This window comes from Rattus norvegicus, chromosome 11, assembly GCF_021556685.1.
Source record: "Rattus norvegicus strain SHRSP/BbbUtx chromosome 11, alternate assembly SHRSP_T2T, whole genome shotgun sequence".
In the NCBI taxonomy this organism is placed as follows: domain Eukaryota; kingdom Metazoa; phylum Chordata; class Mammalia; order Rodentia; family Muridae; genus Rattus; species Rattus norvegicus.
Genome location: NC_141544.1, coordinates 93,058,168 through 93,074,553, shown reverse-complemented (window position 1 = coordinate 93,074,553; position 16,386 = coordinate 93,058,168). Strand labels below are relative to the sequence as shown.

Below are 16,386 nucleotides of genomic sequence, written 5' to 3'. Positions count from 1 at the left end.
GGCTATGATTTAACTTGGCTTGGTAGCCTGGCTTGGCTGGACGTACTGCTCACTTCTGGAGGTTTTTGGGTGGAATTCTTGCTGCTCTCACTTCTGCTTTGTGCATGACACTGATTTGGGAAGTCGGTTTCTCCATGCAACATCTCTGCACTGAATTTTCCTCCCTTCGGGGCTGTTTTGTGGCCTCTGGTTGACTGCCCTGGTTGTGTCTGATTCGCAGTAGAAGCCAAGATTGGCTTCAGTAAATGACACTGTGTTCCTTGAAGCTCTCATGTCCTAAATGTGCATTGTCTGCTGGTGCCCTCATCCCCTGCATGCTGTGTGCTCCGTTGTAGCCTCTGGGAAACAGATTGGAGCTGGGTCCAGAGGCTGATACACGAAGCTGGTGAGCACATGAGAGCTCATGTGCTGCCCAGCCCCAGCCCTCTGTTCTTCCTCCTAGACACCTCCAGAAAAGACACTCTGTCACGGCTACTGCCGCCACTTATTAAACCGCGAATGGGCACCAGATCCACACGGTCTGCAAGTTTAACAATGTCTCTGCACAGTAGAATTTCACAGACAACAGTGCAGATCGAGAGAAGCTGAGTATCCCCAGAGCCGTTCAGCTAGAATCCAGGTCAAGCCAGCGTCTGCTGTCAGAAGTCCTGTTTTGTGTTTCTCTGCGTTGCAGAGCATTTCTGGAAAATTGTTAAATCAGGAAGGAGTAAGAACACCACCACTCCCCTTCTCTGTCCTTCCAGTCATCTGACGGGCAGAGCGTTCTTCCAGAGCTGCTCTGGCTGAGCTCAGGGCTGGCAAGCAGGGCGCTTAGTGTGGCCTCCATCTTCATGGTGCCATTCTCTTTGTTCCATACTTTACCATGTAGTATGTACCTTCTTGTTCCACAGCCTCATCACTGGCCATTCTGTGTATTCTAAATACCGGCCCCTGTGAGAGCTCTTGGAGGTCTGGGCATGGCCTTCCTTCCAGTTTCTTAGCCATTCTGAATTGGAAGCTCTCACCAGTATCCCATGCTACCAAAAGTCAAACAACCCATTGAAGCTGGCTTACAGGTTCTGAGGTTCAGTCCATTATCACCAAGGAGGGAAGCCTGGCAGCATCCAGGCAGGCATGGTGCAGGAGGAGCTAAGAGTTCTACATCTTGTTCCGAAGGCAAGCAGGAGGAGGCTGTCTTGTAACTAGGTAGGAGGAGGGTCTCAAAGCCCACCCCCACACTTCCTCCCAACAAGGCCACACCTCCCAACAGTGCCACTCCCTATGGGCCAAGCGTATTCAAACCACCACAGATCAGTTTATTCAGCAGTGAGTCTCAGAGGCTGAAAACATTCTAGGCCTAGATTAGAAAGTACAGAGGCTAGAAACCTCCAGGACTAGGCCTAGGTTAGCAGACACAGGCTGTAAGACCCTGAGATGACTACACTTTACTATTGCTGAGAAGAAAACCCACGACTAAGGCAACTTGCAAAAGGAAGCACTGTCCATCTCTGTGCCCAAGGCCTAACATGGTAGAAATCCCTGTTGAGCCTCAGAACTGTTCATAGGGCTGGAGGGAGTAGAATGGGAAACAGTCAGCATCTCAGAAGTTACATAGCCACATCCTTCAGTGAACAGCTGTTTGCCAGAAGCTCTGTCACCCTCTCTTCCCTCCCATTAGAACAGATACATACATACATGCATGCATACATTCATACATACATTCATATATACATATATACATGCATACATTCATACATAAATACATATATACATGCATACATTCATACATAAATACATACATATATACATATATTCATACATAAATACATATATACATACATACATATACATAGAACATACATGCATACACACACATAGAGCATACATACATATACATAGAACATACATACATACATATATACACAGAACATACATACATATACACATTCATACATGCATACATTCATACATACATACATACACTCATACATACATATATACACATGCATACATACATACATAAATACATACACATATACATATATTCATACATAAGTACATATATACATACATACATATACATAGAACATACATACATATACACATTCATACATGCATACATTCATACATACATACATACACTCATACATACATATATACACATGCATACATACATACACACATTCATGCATACATATATACATGCATACATTCATACATACTTCATACATAAATACATACATATATACACACATACATTATATATATGCTTACATTCATACATAAATACATACATATATACATACATTCATACATAAATACATATATTCATACATATATACATATATACATACATACATACATACCTATGTATACATATATATGTTGTGTGCACTATCTCTGCTACCATGTAAAATTTATGACTCTCAGTTCAGAAAGGGCTTGATGGTAGGCAAGCACCTAAGAGCCTAAGCACTTCAACAAACAGCCGCCTCATTTCCCTTTCAGTCCTGCTTGTCTGCAGACATTGTATGGCCCTGGCCATCCGTGGGGTATCACTCTCCTGCAGTAGCTCTACTTGGTCCTAGGGCTCCCACAAAAGCCCCAGAGGGCAGTAAAGATACAGCATTAGCCGGGAGCTTGCTTATTGTTTCAGAGGATTAGTCCATGGCAGGAAGCATGTAGTGGCAGGCAGGCATCGTACCGGAGCAGTAATGGAGAGCTCTTACCTGATCTGAAGGTTGCAGGCAGACATAGACAGACATAGACTCTGGCTATAGTCCACCCCTAGTGCCATACCGTCTCCATGAATCCTGATCCTTCCCAAACTGCTCCACTGACTGGCGTCCAAGCATTCAAACATAGGAGCCTGTGGAGCCACTGTCCAACCACCACAGATACCGTATTAAAAGTCCCTTCTCGTGGCATCTCCAATAAACTTAAAGGCCTAATAGAGGAAAGGCCAGAGCTCAGCACTAACCCTAACATCCCACCCGGATGTGCCATGTGACCTGAAAAATGCCCTCCGTGTGCATGTGTGTGTTACACACGTTTGCTGCACAAACCTCCAACTGCCTTCAGTTTATGTAACTGTGTTTATGTGGAAAACATAAAGCATCCAATCCAGTAAGATCAAACAAACCATGTATCAAGTACTATGGTCTGGTTAAACAGTCTTTTTAAATTATCATTGGTTATTTTATTTATTTACATTTCAAATGTTATCCCTCTGCAAACACCCATGCCAGCCCCCCTACCCCACTTCTATGAGGGTGCTCCCCTACCCACCCACTCCTGCCTCACCAACCTAGCATTCCCTTATGCTGGAGCATCAAGCCTCCACAGGACCAAGGGCCTCCCCTCCCATTGATGCCAGATAAGGCAGTCCACTGCTACATATGCAGCTGGAGCCATGGGTCCCTCCATGCGTATTCTTTGGTTGGTGCCTTAGTCCCTGGGAGCTCTGAGGGAGTCTGGTTGGTTGATATTGTTGTTTCTATGAGGTTGCAAACCCTTTCAGCTCTTTCAGTCCTTCCCCTAACTCCTCTATTGGGGTCCCCGTGCCCAGTCCAATGGTTGGCTTCAAGCCAACATCTGTATTGGTCAGGCTCTGTCAGAGACTCTCAGGGGACAACTATATCAGGCTCCTGCCAGCAAGCACTTCTTGGCATCAGCAATAGAAGATTTCGATTAGATCTGAGATTTCCATTAGAATAGAATAGTCTGGGTTTGGTGTCTGCAGGTGGGATCGATCCCCAGGTGGGCAATCTCTGGATGGCCTTTCCTTCAGTCTTTGCTCCACTCTTTGCCCCTGCATTTCCTTTAGACAGGAGCAATTCTGGGTTAATGTTTTTGAGATGGGCGGATGGCCCCACCCCTCAACCAGGGGCCTAGTTAAACAGTCTTAACAAGAATTGCTAAGAATTGTGTGTGACCCCAGTGAATGTTGAAAGCGACATAACTAGTTGAGTCCCCATGGGGGAAAGAAGCCCTAATGAATTGTCTGCATACAGTTGAGCCAGGAGATGAAACACTTACAAGGTAAGAGTGTTGTTATCCTCAGGACACCATGAGGAGCAGTCACCACCTGCTCAGCTGCCTGAGATAGGTGTCTTCAAGTCCCACCCATACCTGCTACCCCAATCTGCTTTTACTACTAAAATGTTTTTGAAGAGAGTCTAACCATGTGTCCCAGACTGGCCTAGAACAAAGTATCCTCCTGCCTTGGCCCCCACATCCTGAGATTTCCATTAGAATCAGCATTTAACAACATCCGCTGGGTCAGAAACCGTGGAGCGGACCTCATTTGAGATTCCTTCTGACTCAGCCAGCAAACTCCCAAGGGCAGGCCCTGGAGTATCCCTGCCCAGAATAGACCCGCATGCTGCCCAGCGTGTCCCAAGGGCTTGATGACGTGGCTGTTTTTAGAAGCAGCATCCTCTACGCCGTGGCGTGACCTTCTCTTTCCTGAGAAGATCTTAATTGCCTCCAAAAGATAGCTGCTGGAATCAAACAAGTAAATGAGAGAAATCTAGATTTGGGGAAAACTGCATGTTCATGAAAGACTAATATAAAACCAGGCCAGTGTTTATCTCAGCTTGCAGAAACAGCCGCCACCACGTTCCCTCAGTCACTCTTTCTCTGGCCGCAGACCTTTCAGTCTAAACCAGTCTAAACCAGCCTGGCATACACTGGACACGGCTGCTCAGGAGGCAGAGGTGGGCCTACTGTGTGTCTGAGGCCACCGTTGGCTTCACAGTGAGAGCTACGTGAAGTGGAGGGAGGCATGGAAGAGGGTGTGAGGGAGGGAGGAAGGAAGGAAGGACGGACAGTAACAAAACTTAAGAGATCCCAGTGTCCAACACAGGGATCTAACTACAGGGTCTGAGGGGAGTTTCAGTCATCTTCAGAAGTGACCAGCACCGTCTGGAACACCCTTGTGTCTCCTCCATCATTTTCTGTCATGATATCTCATGACTGTACAGGAAGTGCAGTGTCCCGAGATCTGCTGCATAGCCTAATACCCCTTCAGATGTCTCTGTGAGGGGACGGCTCGTCCGGCTCTTAGTGCTCTGCCATGCGTTAGCCTGACCTCTCAAAGTCGTTCTGTATATTTTATTGTTTGTGAATCTCCCATCGTGCACCCCAACCCCGCTCATCTCCACATCCCTCCACAGTCACCCTCTGCACTTGCAACCTCCCCCACAAATAAAAATGACAAAAATAAACAAAGTTTAAAAAAAAATCTAGTTGTGGAAGACGCAGTGTCACTGTGTGCTACATTGTCTATACCCTTTCGTCCAAACAGCTTTGTTTGCAAATTTTCATTGCAATGAGTCACTGGTGTCAGCTCTCCTGCTTGTGGCCCGAGGCTCCTTCTCCTTCTCTTTCTCTCCCTATTCCTCACCACATATTTATTCATCGTAGTGACCCCCTCCAGCACGCTACCACGCATGTGCCTCTGGTGACGTCTGCTGGTCTCTCTGCAACATCTTTAAGTGGCCGCCCTTCCCTAGTGTCTTACTAGGCCCCTTCTCTGTTATGTTTGTTTCCTGTTGAACTGTCCTTACTGAACTCTCCTGTGCCTGCCACCACCCAGAGCCTTAATGAAGAATCAGTCTCCATCAGCCTAGCCTGTGAGCACGGCTGTAGAGAATGGTCTTCATTGCTCATGGGTGTCGAGGGACCCGCCCACCGTGAACTGCACCACTCCCCACTCCCATGCTCCCATTCCCTAACCCTCACCACCAGCAGGGGTTTCTGACAGGAAAAAACTAGTTTTGAGCAAACAAGGGCAACGTGTTTGTGTCGTTGCCCCTGACTGCTTCCTCCCTTGACTTTACTGAAGAAATGGGCTGAAACTTGGATTGCAAACCTAATATTTCTGCTCTCGTCAGTTTATTTGTCACAGCAACAGAAATGGAACTGGAGCGCCTTGCCACACGATAACCAGAGCTGGTGCTTTACATGGGATGTGGCAGGGGTGTAGATGGTCAGCGCTGCACATTACCCCTCCCCCATCCCACTCCTCACTCTGACCCTGCCCTGCTCCCAGCCTGTGGTACCAGCACTCTCAGGATCTGAAAGCGGTGTTGAGTCACGCTTCCCAGTGGTTGTGTCTCAACAGTGATGGTGTTTCCCTCTTGGGCTTTGGTTGGAGCCAGGCTTGGTGTATTTCTCAGACCTGCAGACCTTAGCGCCTCCTTTGACACCTTATAAAGTCTGTCAGAAGTTCGATACACACTCTACCAATTAGTCTTGAGCCAGCAGTTCTTCAAAAGTGTCTAGATGGCTTTGACACTCCCAGATTGTGATAGGCTCCTCCTCCTGTCTGCAAGAACCGGGGAAATGAGTGTAGCCCCATGAGAGGGCGCCTACGAGGCCTTGCCTTGTGTCCTGCTCCGCACTGCCTCAGAGCCACCTCCCCAGCCAGCCATGTTGTCAAGTGCATCAAGAAAGGGAGCCATAGCTAGATCCGCTGTGACATCATAGAAACCCAGGAGACGTGAGCCCTCTTCCCTTCAGCTTCTTCCCAGGGCTTCAGTCTTTTTCCTCCCGCTGGAAGGCAGGCCAGCGCGGCAGGTCTCTGGCAGTGCCGGTTCCCTTCCCAGCCTGACTGGCCTATTTCCTGAGGGTGGCGAAAATGTTAAGGGAAAGAAAGAAGCAGAGCCATTGGGAAGACAAATCCAACTCACAGATCTCTTAAAGGCTCTGAGTGTCACACTATCAGGGGCAGCAAGATGCCTCAGTGGGTAAAGGCTCCCTAAGCCACATTCCTTCCTTAGGGCTCACACAGTAGAACACTGACTCCTCCTGTGTGTTGGCCTCTGACCTCTGACCTCCATTCAGGCATAATGGCATCCACACACATCCCTAATTAATTAACTACAGTTACTGTCCTTCTTGGTGGGAAAGTGAATCTGCCAGGACCTCTCTTACAGAGGGCTTTTGAGGACTTGATGAGATGGCCCGTAGGTGACATGCCGCAGCCAGGGCTCTGCCTGCGCTCAGTTACTTGCGTTGTATCTGCGCCAGGCTACAGCGCTCACCCTCTAGGGTGAACACCACAGGCTTGGCACCAAAGCCTTCCCCATCATCCATGTGGGGTGTGCATTTGAGAAATCCTTTTCCTCTCTGCCTAAAAGGTTCACGGGGCAAGGCAAGCACACAGTTTTTACTAGTTTGTGCACGGACCGCTTAACCCTCTAACCAGTGGTGTCTCAGAGGTGTAGTTACAGCACTGGCATAACTGACTCTGCTGGTGGGAGGCAGGGTGTCATCTAGCTTTACCTATCAGTGACCTCCCACGGGCCACCTCCAGGGTCAGGGGAACGAAAGGACTCTCCAGGGTCACATGGTGAGAGAGCTAGTGTTCAGATAGCAAGGTTCGCTACAGCACTGCTAGGATCCTCCGAGGGGGGAGCAGGGGGGTTGGACCCCTCTGCAAGCCTCTGCAGATCGGCCAGAGTCATGACGAACAAGGACACGGCAAAGAAGGGGTCTCTGTGGGAGCCCCATTAAGAGTGTACGGGGTGTGCAAGAGCGGATGGACCAAAGGCCCTCTGCTCAGAAGGCCTTGAGGGAGGTTTAGAGTTAATGATGGAGAATAGGACCACAGATAGAGGATCCAGCTGAGAGGAACATCCAAGCAGGCCTTCAGGGAGGCCAGACCGTGTCTTCCAAATGCTTAAACAAATCCCCCAGTTGCCAGGGGCATGATCTTCAGACGCATGAGGGAACTGCAGGGTCTCGCTTCCTCTGTGCAAGGAACAGGGACAGACATTATTAATCCGATAACTCTTGTTTCCTAGGCAAACTCAGAACCTGTTCTGGACCCACAGCAAACGCAAGCCTTTGACCAGCTCTGCCGGCTGTACCGAGGAGGTTCTAGGGTAATGTTTGTATGACCGATGTCTCTGTTTCTGATCTGGGACTTACTGTTTGGGGAAGGCAGTGTCCTAGAGTCCTGCGTCCACCTCTAAGCTTGGAAGGTACCCGAGCTGGTGTTCAGATAGCAAGGTTCACTGCAGCACTTCGAGGATGGGCAGGAGGGATGGGGTGAGCTTTGAGGACCCCTCTGCAAGCAGCTGCAGATCAGCCAGAGTCATGACGAACAAGGACACGGCAAAGAAGGGGTATCTGCGGGAGCCGCATTAAGTGTGTATGGGTGTGGGGCTGGGGATTTAGCTCAGTGGTAGAGCGCTTACCTAGGAAGCGCAAGGCCCTGGGTTGGGTCCCCAGCTCCGAAAAAAAGAACCAAAAAAAAAAAAAAAAAAGTGTGTACGGGTGTGCAAGAGCGGATGGGCACATGGCCCACCGGTCCCGGCCCGGCGGCACTCAGAATTTGGTGAAAGGGCAATAGAGAGGCATTTATTACTTACCTCCCAAGCTGTGAGTACACAGGGGGCCCATGTCTGGCCTGTCTCCACAGAGAGCAAGCCAGAAGCCCATTTCCTCCTTCAGAAGGCCATCATGTGTATCTGAGACTGCCACACCTCAGATCTGTGCCCACCTAGCTATCTGCAGCGTAGACTGGGAGATTGGACATTTTTAAAACTGGGAGAAGGGTGCAGACTCAGAGGCTACCAGCTGCCAGTACTGCACAGGCCTCCATAGCAGACTCAAGTGTTCCCCTGAACTCTCGGCCTGTCCCATCCAGTCATCGAGAGCACAGGTCTAGCAGGATCTTGCGCTCAGCCCTCATCCTGAAGAGGTCCAGGAGGCATCCTTTCTAGACCCCTAGACATTTTCCCTCAAGCCTGCCTGTGCTCTGGGTAAGAGCTCCTTGTTTCCACAGAGGCCATGCAAGTCTGGCTGCTGGGCTCCCTTCTTGTCTCTTCCCTTCTGCATGGCCCACGCTGGCTCCCAGCCCTTGAGGGAGGAAACAGGAACTTTTCAGCACCTCCACTCCGGGGCACACCCAGATCCCCCAGCCCAGTGGTTTCTGAGCTTGTCTAGCCCAGCTGTCTCTGGGCACAGCAGCTCTGCTCTCACTGAAGCAGACCCTGAGGGAAACCAGCACTTCCTCTCGAGCTGTTAGCCAGGACAGAGGTTCTTCTGGAAACTTCCACACTATCCTGAATAAGACCCTGCAGGTTAACCAGATGCAGGACTGAGTTCTGGCCAGGAACTAGAGACAGAATCACCATCTCCTTCACATTCTGAGCCTTGTTCAGGGTCTGTGTTTCCTAGTCACTAAGTTACAGGAGAAGTTCAGTCAGCGAGACTTAAGAAGTAGGAGCCATAGTTTGTGGTTGGTGTGTCTGCCCTAGTGTCAGAATGAGACATCTCATGTTCTGTTGGAAGCCTTGGGCATGATCTCCTCACAGACCAGTCACAGGCTGAGCAGATTACAGAGGTAGGAAGTTCAAGATGGCCCTTTGAGTGAGCCAGCCTTCCTCCCATGCTACCTCTCAGGCTGGAGGCTCACTGTAATAGTGTAAACATGCGGCTCTGGTGTGCCGTCTGCTGCACGCCATGACAAGCACCATGACCAAAAGCAACCGGGAAGGAAAGGGTTTATTACAGCCCGCAGATTGCAGTCTTCTGTCAGAGGAAGTCAGGGCAGGAACCTGCAGGCAGGACCTGAAGCAGACTATAGAGGAGTGCCGCTTTCTGGTTTCCTCGGCCTCCCTTCTGTAGCTCAAGCCCGCCTGCCTGCAGGTAACACAGGTAGGTTCACCCTTCCCAGGTGACCAGTTGTCCCAGGAGGGCAGCAGAGGCTGACTGTGACAGTGAGTGAGCGTTAGACCATGGCTGGGTTGCTGAGTCAGGACCGAGGGCTGTGTTAGTTCTGATAAATTGGTACTTAGAGCTTAGAGGGCTTCACTGGCTCCCCAGCCACTGGTTATGCCGTCAGCCAACAGGCAAATGAGCTCTGTACCATTACTGCTCATGTGACGGGAGATTCCTTGCCAGAGATCAGAGCAGACAGAAGTCAGGGCAGGCAAGCGGGGCAGGTGAAGGCAAGTCCACAGGCAGCTTGGCTGAACAGGAAGTTTGAATCCTACCCTATCACTGACAACTGAGTGGCTCAGTGTGAGTCACTCCCCAGGAACTAGAAATGCCATTCTTGAAAAGCACCCAGCCTGTCTGGCCCTCAAAAGACAGTCACCTGTGGCCTGCAGTCATTCCAGAGACTGGCTTATGCCAGGAAGCAGATACACACACAGTCCCCTCCCCCCTACTCCTCCCCTCAGGCATTTGAAGGCTCACCTGCTACATCACCCCACAGAAGGCGTTCATCGCCTCCGCCCGTGAAGAGTGGGGCAGGGCACTGTGTGCTGTCTCCAGGTCCCATCACGGGTTCCTGGAAGCTTGCATTTGGCCCTGAGTTTCCCCTCAGGTTAGTATGGGTGTTGTCATTTAGCAGGCTGGAGGTCTCAGCTCCTGGACATGTACTCACCTCCTCTGGTTGTCAGAGCATCGGACACTGGGCTGCCAGGCTCTGACTTACAGAAAGCCGGCTGGGTAAGAGGAGGCACCTGAGGTACAGAGCCCGGCTTTCCAGTGGGCTTCAGGAATGCTTCCTCCTGGAACTAAACCACTGACAGACCAAGGTACTGCTAAAGCCACTGGTGGATGTATACAGCTGCAGGTAGGGAGGGCGAGTTTGGAGGAGAGGTGTGATCCATGAGTGCTATTCCTGAGCCCAAACTGCTGGCCAGGCTGCCAGAGAGAAGACCAGGAGTGACTCTGGCCTGGGCACTCCAAAGAGAAGCACATGGGAGTTGTGCTGAGAACAGAAGTCTGCCTATAGGGAGGCTGTGCACAGGCAGGGCAGCCATGCCTGGAGGAAACCCCACCCGGGCAGCCTCTTGTGCCCAGGGTCACACCCTTTCCTGAGACATGACCTTGGGATCCAAGGACAGGGCTTTCACTCCTCCCACAAGGTAGCGCTCTCCTTCATGTGGCCAGAGGAACAGGACCCTCTCCACCTTTGTCCTCACACAGGACTGTGCTCTCACATGTGTCCTCTTCTTCTCAGCTGGCTCTCCTTATGGAACTCTCGCAGAACCGAGGTGGCGACAGCTATAGGCCATTTGCCGGCTCCCAGAGCGGGCCTGCTTTCAACAGCATCTTCCAGAAGGAGAACTTCCAGCTGCAGCTTGCACCTCCACCTGTGGCTGAAGACTGAGGCCTCCCCTGAAGAGCCCAGGCTGCAGGAGGCAGGGAGGGCCCCGGAGCCACCCTGCCACCCTCCCTCTCAGGGCAATCTCCCTGGTGCAGATCGGACTGCAGACAGGACAGTTTGATTTCGCTCAGAATATTACTTCGTTCTACCCAGCCCTTCAGGTGTAACACTTACCCAACCACGTGTGGTGTGAGAAGGGGTCTGGGGAGGGCATCAACTGTGAAAAGCAAAGGTTGGCACTGGGAGAGCAGTGGTCTGGGAAGCAGGTGTCTGTCAGTGTTTATGTTAAAGCCGGTGACCAGAAGACCTGCCCTCCTTTGAAACAATAAATGTCTCGGTGTTTTGAGTCCTGCATGCCTGCCAGTCTCCTGGTTGTCAGTCTGTCCAGTCAAGGACCCTAACACTGTTCAGACCAACAGCTCCATCACAGGCCCCACTAGGCCCTCAACACTCAGGTGTTCCTGTGGCTGGGTCAAGGCAGCCGAGGAGGTTAGGGCCTGGGCCTGCTGGGTCAGTATGTAGCAGACACAGCAGTTCATTACACCAGAGACTCAGCTCATGCCATTGGCTCAGCTCTCCTGGACAGCTAAGCAAACCCACTTTTACCAACAGACACAGAAGAAACAGTAGGGTGGGCTTTCAAGAGTCTCCCCTGGCTCATCTGGAGTGGATGAGGTATTCCCCTCTGAGTGCCAGGCCCTGGTGTACTAGGGTTGTAGCAAGCCTGAGTATCTCGAAGCCCACCCCATCCCCTCTTCTAGCACTTAGCCAGAGGTTCTACACGTTCAAAATGTTGTGTGGGAACAGACGCTGGCACTGCTGACATTGTGATGGAACTTTCTGGGAGGTGAGAGGTGTGGGCCAAGCTCAGAAGGTGAGACAGGAGCCCCAGACTCCCAGCTATCCCTCTGCTGCTTCTGTGCACACCCTGGGTTGCTCTCTGCTTTGCCTCAGGACAGATCTTTCCCTGAAGCAGATTTCAGTGGTTTGGCTAAGCTGGCTGACAGGAGAGCTCCCAGGATTCATCCACCTATCTCTGCCTTCTGTGCTAGAGTTCCAGGCACATGCAGCCAGATCAACCTCTTGTATAGGTTCTGGGGATTCAGACCGAGGTCTTCTCGCTTGTATTGCAAATACTCTCACCCACACAGCCATCTCCCTGCCCACCCCACAACCACAGTTCTGGGTCCTATTGCTGCCCCGTGGCCTCTTAAGAAAAGGGAGAACTATACCAGAGACCCTTAAGCTATACTTTGCGGGGACAGGGGCACCTGGGGTGGCAAGGGCATGCGACATGGTGAGAAACATCGGTGCTGGCCACAGCTTTTGTTGGTATGGATGAGGCGCTCTCAAAGAACTCTGTGACAGTTTGTAAGGGGACGGCCTTGAGGTCAGAGAGCCAGAGAAAGTGGCTGCTGCAAATGCTCCAAAGAGACAGCCAAGAGGGACAGTACTGGGCTGCCAGCCAGGAGCCGGGCGCTAGGCTCAGCCCCACACTGCCCCGCTCAGCTCCCCACAGCTGAAGAAAGCTGTCGGATCCTCTGAAAAGCTCCGGTTGGCTACGTAGCAGAAGCTCTCAAGACCTGTGGGAAAATGTTTTACAAAGGTATGGCCCTACTTGGCTGCCAGGAGGTCGGGAGGGACCACTGCAGGAGGAACACCAGTTCATCCGTGGTGAATGTTTTAGTGGATAAATAATTCAGAACTGTGGGGATCCTTTTAGAACAGTGGTTCCACCCAGCTTTGTCTGCAGAAAATGGTTCCCAAAGCTGCAGCTGCACCTAGAGCACAAGAAAGACCTCCTGCTGTGTGGCCTTCTTGGCAGGTCGGGACCACTCGGGAGAGGCCAGAGCTCCTGGGATATCCCAGTATGGAAGTGCATGTCCCCTCCTCCCCAGGGCTCTCTGAAGCCCTTCTGAGCCCCTCCCCACCCCTACCCCAGGAAAACAACATTTGGCTCTCACCTTGTCAGTGCTCCAGGGAGCACTCCCCATGATTCTGTTCATGGGCTTCATTGATCCGCCCACTTCTGCTCTTTGTTCTGTTGGCACAGTCAGTAGATTAAGCATGTGCAAGGCTCTCCTTCAAGCAGGAGGTGTCACTTCTGTTTCCTAAAGTCACCGTTTTTCTCAGGGGTGGACAAAAATGTTCACAAACTCTGTGTATCCCACAAACATATCAGGTCAAGCATAGAGGCAACCTCCAAGGCAGATTCTCCAACCCCAGGTCAGCCAATGTCCTGGCTCCCAATAGCACAGATATTTGCAAATCAGTGGGAATTATGAACAAGTCCTCCCCACCTCGTGTGTGTGTGCGTCCATGTTGTACACTCTCACTCCTGAACAGCATTCCACTGTGTCTCCTGGGCAATAATGCCAGCCTGTTGCCATTCTTGTCTGACTTTTGTGAACATACATGCATCTCTACTAGTTATGAACTCAAGGATGATTTTTACAGTGCCGAGGGCCAGGTAACCGCTCAGTGACCCCCTGAATGCCCACATGAAGTTACAGTTTCAGAACTGGGCAGATGGAAATAGTTCCCATGCTACCTACCCCAGACTTCTGCATTTACCTCTAAAAGCAAGGCTCTGTCATTGCCTCCTGTCCCCATCAGAGCCAGAGACCAGTTGGCTCCTGCCAAGGTCAGGAAAGTTGCCAGTTGGGGCTGGGTGCAGCCAGGAGCCAAGGGGTGGGGTGAACAGTAGCTTCTCACTACAGCACTTTCTGTAACTGAGAAGCCAGGCACACAGCATTCCTGGCATCCGCTCCCTTAGAACAAGAAAGTTGTGACTTGGTTCTAAGAGAATTAAAATGCCACATCTTCAGTCCTCAGAGGGGCTGGGGATCTTGTGGCCTGCCTAATCTGGTCCCTCCCTCTAGAGAATGAGTGAGCCTGGCATCCAGCACTCTGGTGCCTACTTCAGCTTCACCACATTGGCAGTTTCCAGCCAACTGGAAATCACCAAATTTGATGTCACCAAACTTGCCGCTGTGACCCTCTAGGGCTGAGGGAGATTAGGGTCCACATAGATGATCAGGGAAAACAGGACAGATCAGGCATTCATGACCTCTCAGTGACCCTTGGACACGTTGACTGTAGGAAGACACCAGAATCAATCCCTCTTACACTCCCAGCAATCAGAAGGAACCACAGTAAATTCTAGTTGGACCCAGCTGACCTCTCCTGACCTTTCAGTGATTTTCCACAAATACCCAGTGTTGGCTGCATGTTCACCCAGGGTCCAGAGTTCCTTGAGAAACTGAGATCCTTGGCATCGTCTCCATCTACTCTGTGCAGCCACTGCAGTCATCTCATTCTAGATTCAGGTATATTAGATGCCCATGAAAATCATACCCACTCTTGCAGCCTTGCTGAAGCTATCTGGATAACATGTGTCCTTATCTTTCCAAGGGCTCTTTGGCTCTGTCCAGCCTCTTAGAGCAGCCTCAGTGACACTGTTACGGCCTGCTACTAAGTAACCTCCAAAGCCCATGTTACTGATACTGTTCCAGCCTGCTACGAAGTAACCTCTAGAGTCCACGTGTTAACAGCTTGATTTCCGATGCAAGGGTGTCCAAGGGTGGAGCTCAGGGAGCAACTGGATCCCAAGGGCTCTGACGTCACAAGTAGAATAATTTCTCCACTGATGGCATCATTGGGAGGTGGGACACAACCTAGAAAGCTACATCGTAGCCCAGGTCCTTCCACATCTCTGCTTCCTGGCTGCCATGGGCTGAGCAGCCCTTTCTTTCCTCTGCCACACCTTTCTGCCGTTACGGGCTGCCTCACTACAGCCCTCTGGCCCTGGACTGAAACTGAGTATTACTCCTTATGGTTGGCTGTTATATCACAACAGGAGCTGACTAGCAGGCTGAGGTGGCTTTTCCAGGTCCTACAGATGAACGGGGCAAGGACAGGCAGCATGGTCTGCACAGGCAGATTCTAGACCGGGGGTGGGTAGAAACAGCGCTTCTGCTCAGGGCAGGTGAGCAGTCCCTGGCGCATTCTAACCTAGAGCGACACAGAAGTGCAGTGACACTGGGGAGTAAGTGGAGGGAGGCAGCTGGTGGTGATGACCCGGTGAGGACAGAAGAGGCAAATGGAAGCAGCTGATTCCCAAAGCTCCAAGATTGAAGCCCAGTTCCCCAAAGTAGCTCTTAGATCGGATGCCACACCCCAAAGGAGACCATATCCAACTCTTGGGAGAGACCAGACCCAGGTCAAAGCAGCCTGGCAGGAAGCCAGAGCAACCTGGTAACAATGCTGGAGGCTGAGTGTGGTTCCTTCAATACCACTCAACCAAGGCTGCACTCTTGGGTGACCCAAGTGTGAGGCCCTACTGTGCTCCTGCTGTGTGAACTCTACATCTGACTTAAGTCTTGTGTGCTTTGGCCAACAAACATACACACGAGAGAGAGAGAGAGAGAGAGAGAGAGAGAGAGAGAGAGAGAGAGAGAGAGAGAGAATGAATGAATGAGAATGAATGTGTGTGTCAGGGACAGTGAAAACTGCTGTGTGGGTAGATGATTGTATGACAAGGGTGCCTACAACCTGCAGTACTCAAGTCCACAGCACTACCGTTGGTCATCTTATGGGGAACCAGATCTCTACACTGAGAGAGAGTGTCTGGAGTTTCACGCCAGGTAACAGGTTAAATGCCACCAGGATCAAACATGCCCCAAAGCCTGACCTTTCTAATCCTTCACCTCCAGATTTCTGGCCAGAAACCCAGGAAGACCTCTCCTGGCCCACAAGCTCCCAGCCATGGTTGGAGCCCCTGGGAAAAGCTCATCCTCAGCAGGCATTCATTAGCTCCAGGCTCCCTGCCATGCCCTAGTCTCTCAACAGATACACAGCCATGTGGCCATGGCCTGGACATCCCCTCCGGCCACAGACCCTGTGAAAGAGTGCCTCCTGCACTCATTGGCTAGGACTTCAATTTTCAAACTAAATGGTTTTCTTAGCCAATAGAAATACAGGTTCATTTTAGAAAACTCCAAAAAGTAGCAAAACCACCTACATAACTCAGCATCCTTCCCAGGCCTTAAAAGCACTTCTGTCACGTCTCCCTGGTTCCTAAGAACCGACCCCCGGAACCTTCTCTCCTGGAACTCACTGCCAAAAGACAGGACCCATCTTACCCTCTTCACCCAGTGCTGAGCTGCACAGTGAGAGTTAAGGGAATTGACGGTCCTGGGGTTGTAATGAGGACAAGATGCTGGCCTAGCTTACTGCAGGACAGCAGTAGGCAGTCAGCACTTGTAAGACGA

General features: G+C 51.0%; 1 protein-coding gene across 4 annotated transcripts in view; it reads left to right on the top strand.

Annotated features, from left to right (window-relative positions):
- Window positions 1–11,467, top strand: part of Vps8 (VPS8 subunit of CORVET complex) — a 223,458-nt gene extending 211,991 nt beyond the window's left edge. For all 4 annotated transcript variants that reach the window (XM_087575759.1, XM_087575760.1, NM_001427620.1 and 1 more), the window contains 2 exon segments: window positions 7,791–7,871; window positions 10,967–11,467. In XM_087575759.1, coding sequence (XP_087431885.1) covers window positions 7,791–7,871; window positions 10,967–11,116 — 231 coding nt within the window. In that variant the 3' untranslated portion in view covers window positions 11,117–11,467.
- Window positions 11,468–16,386: the final 4,919 nt, after the last annotated feature.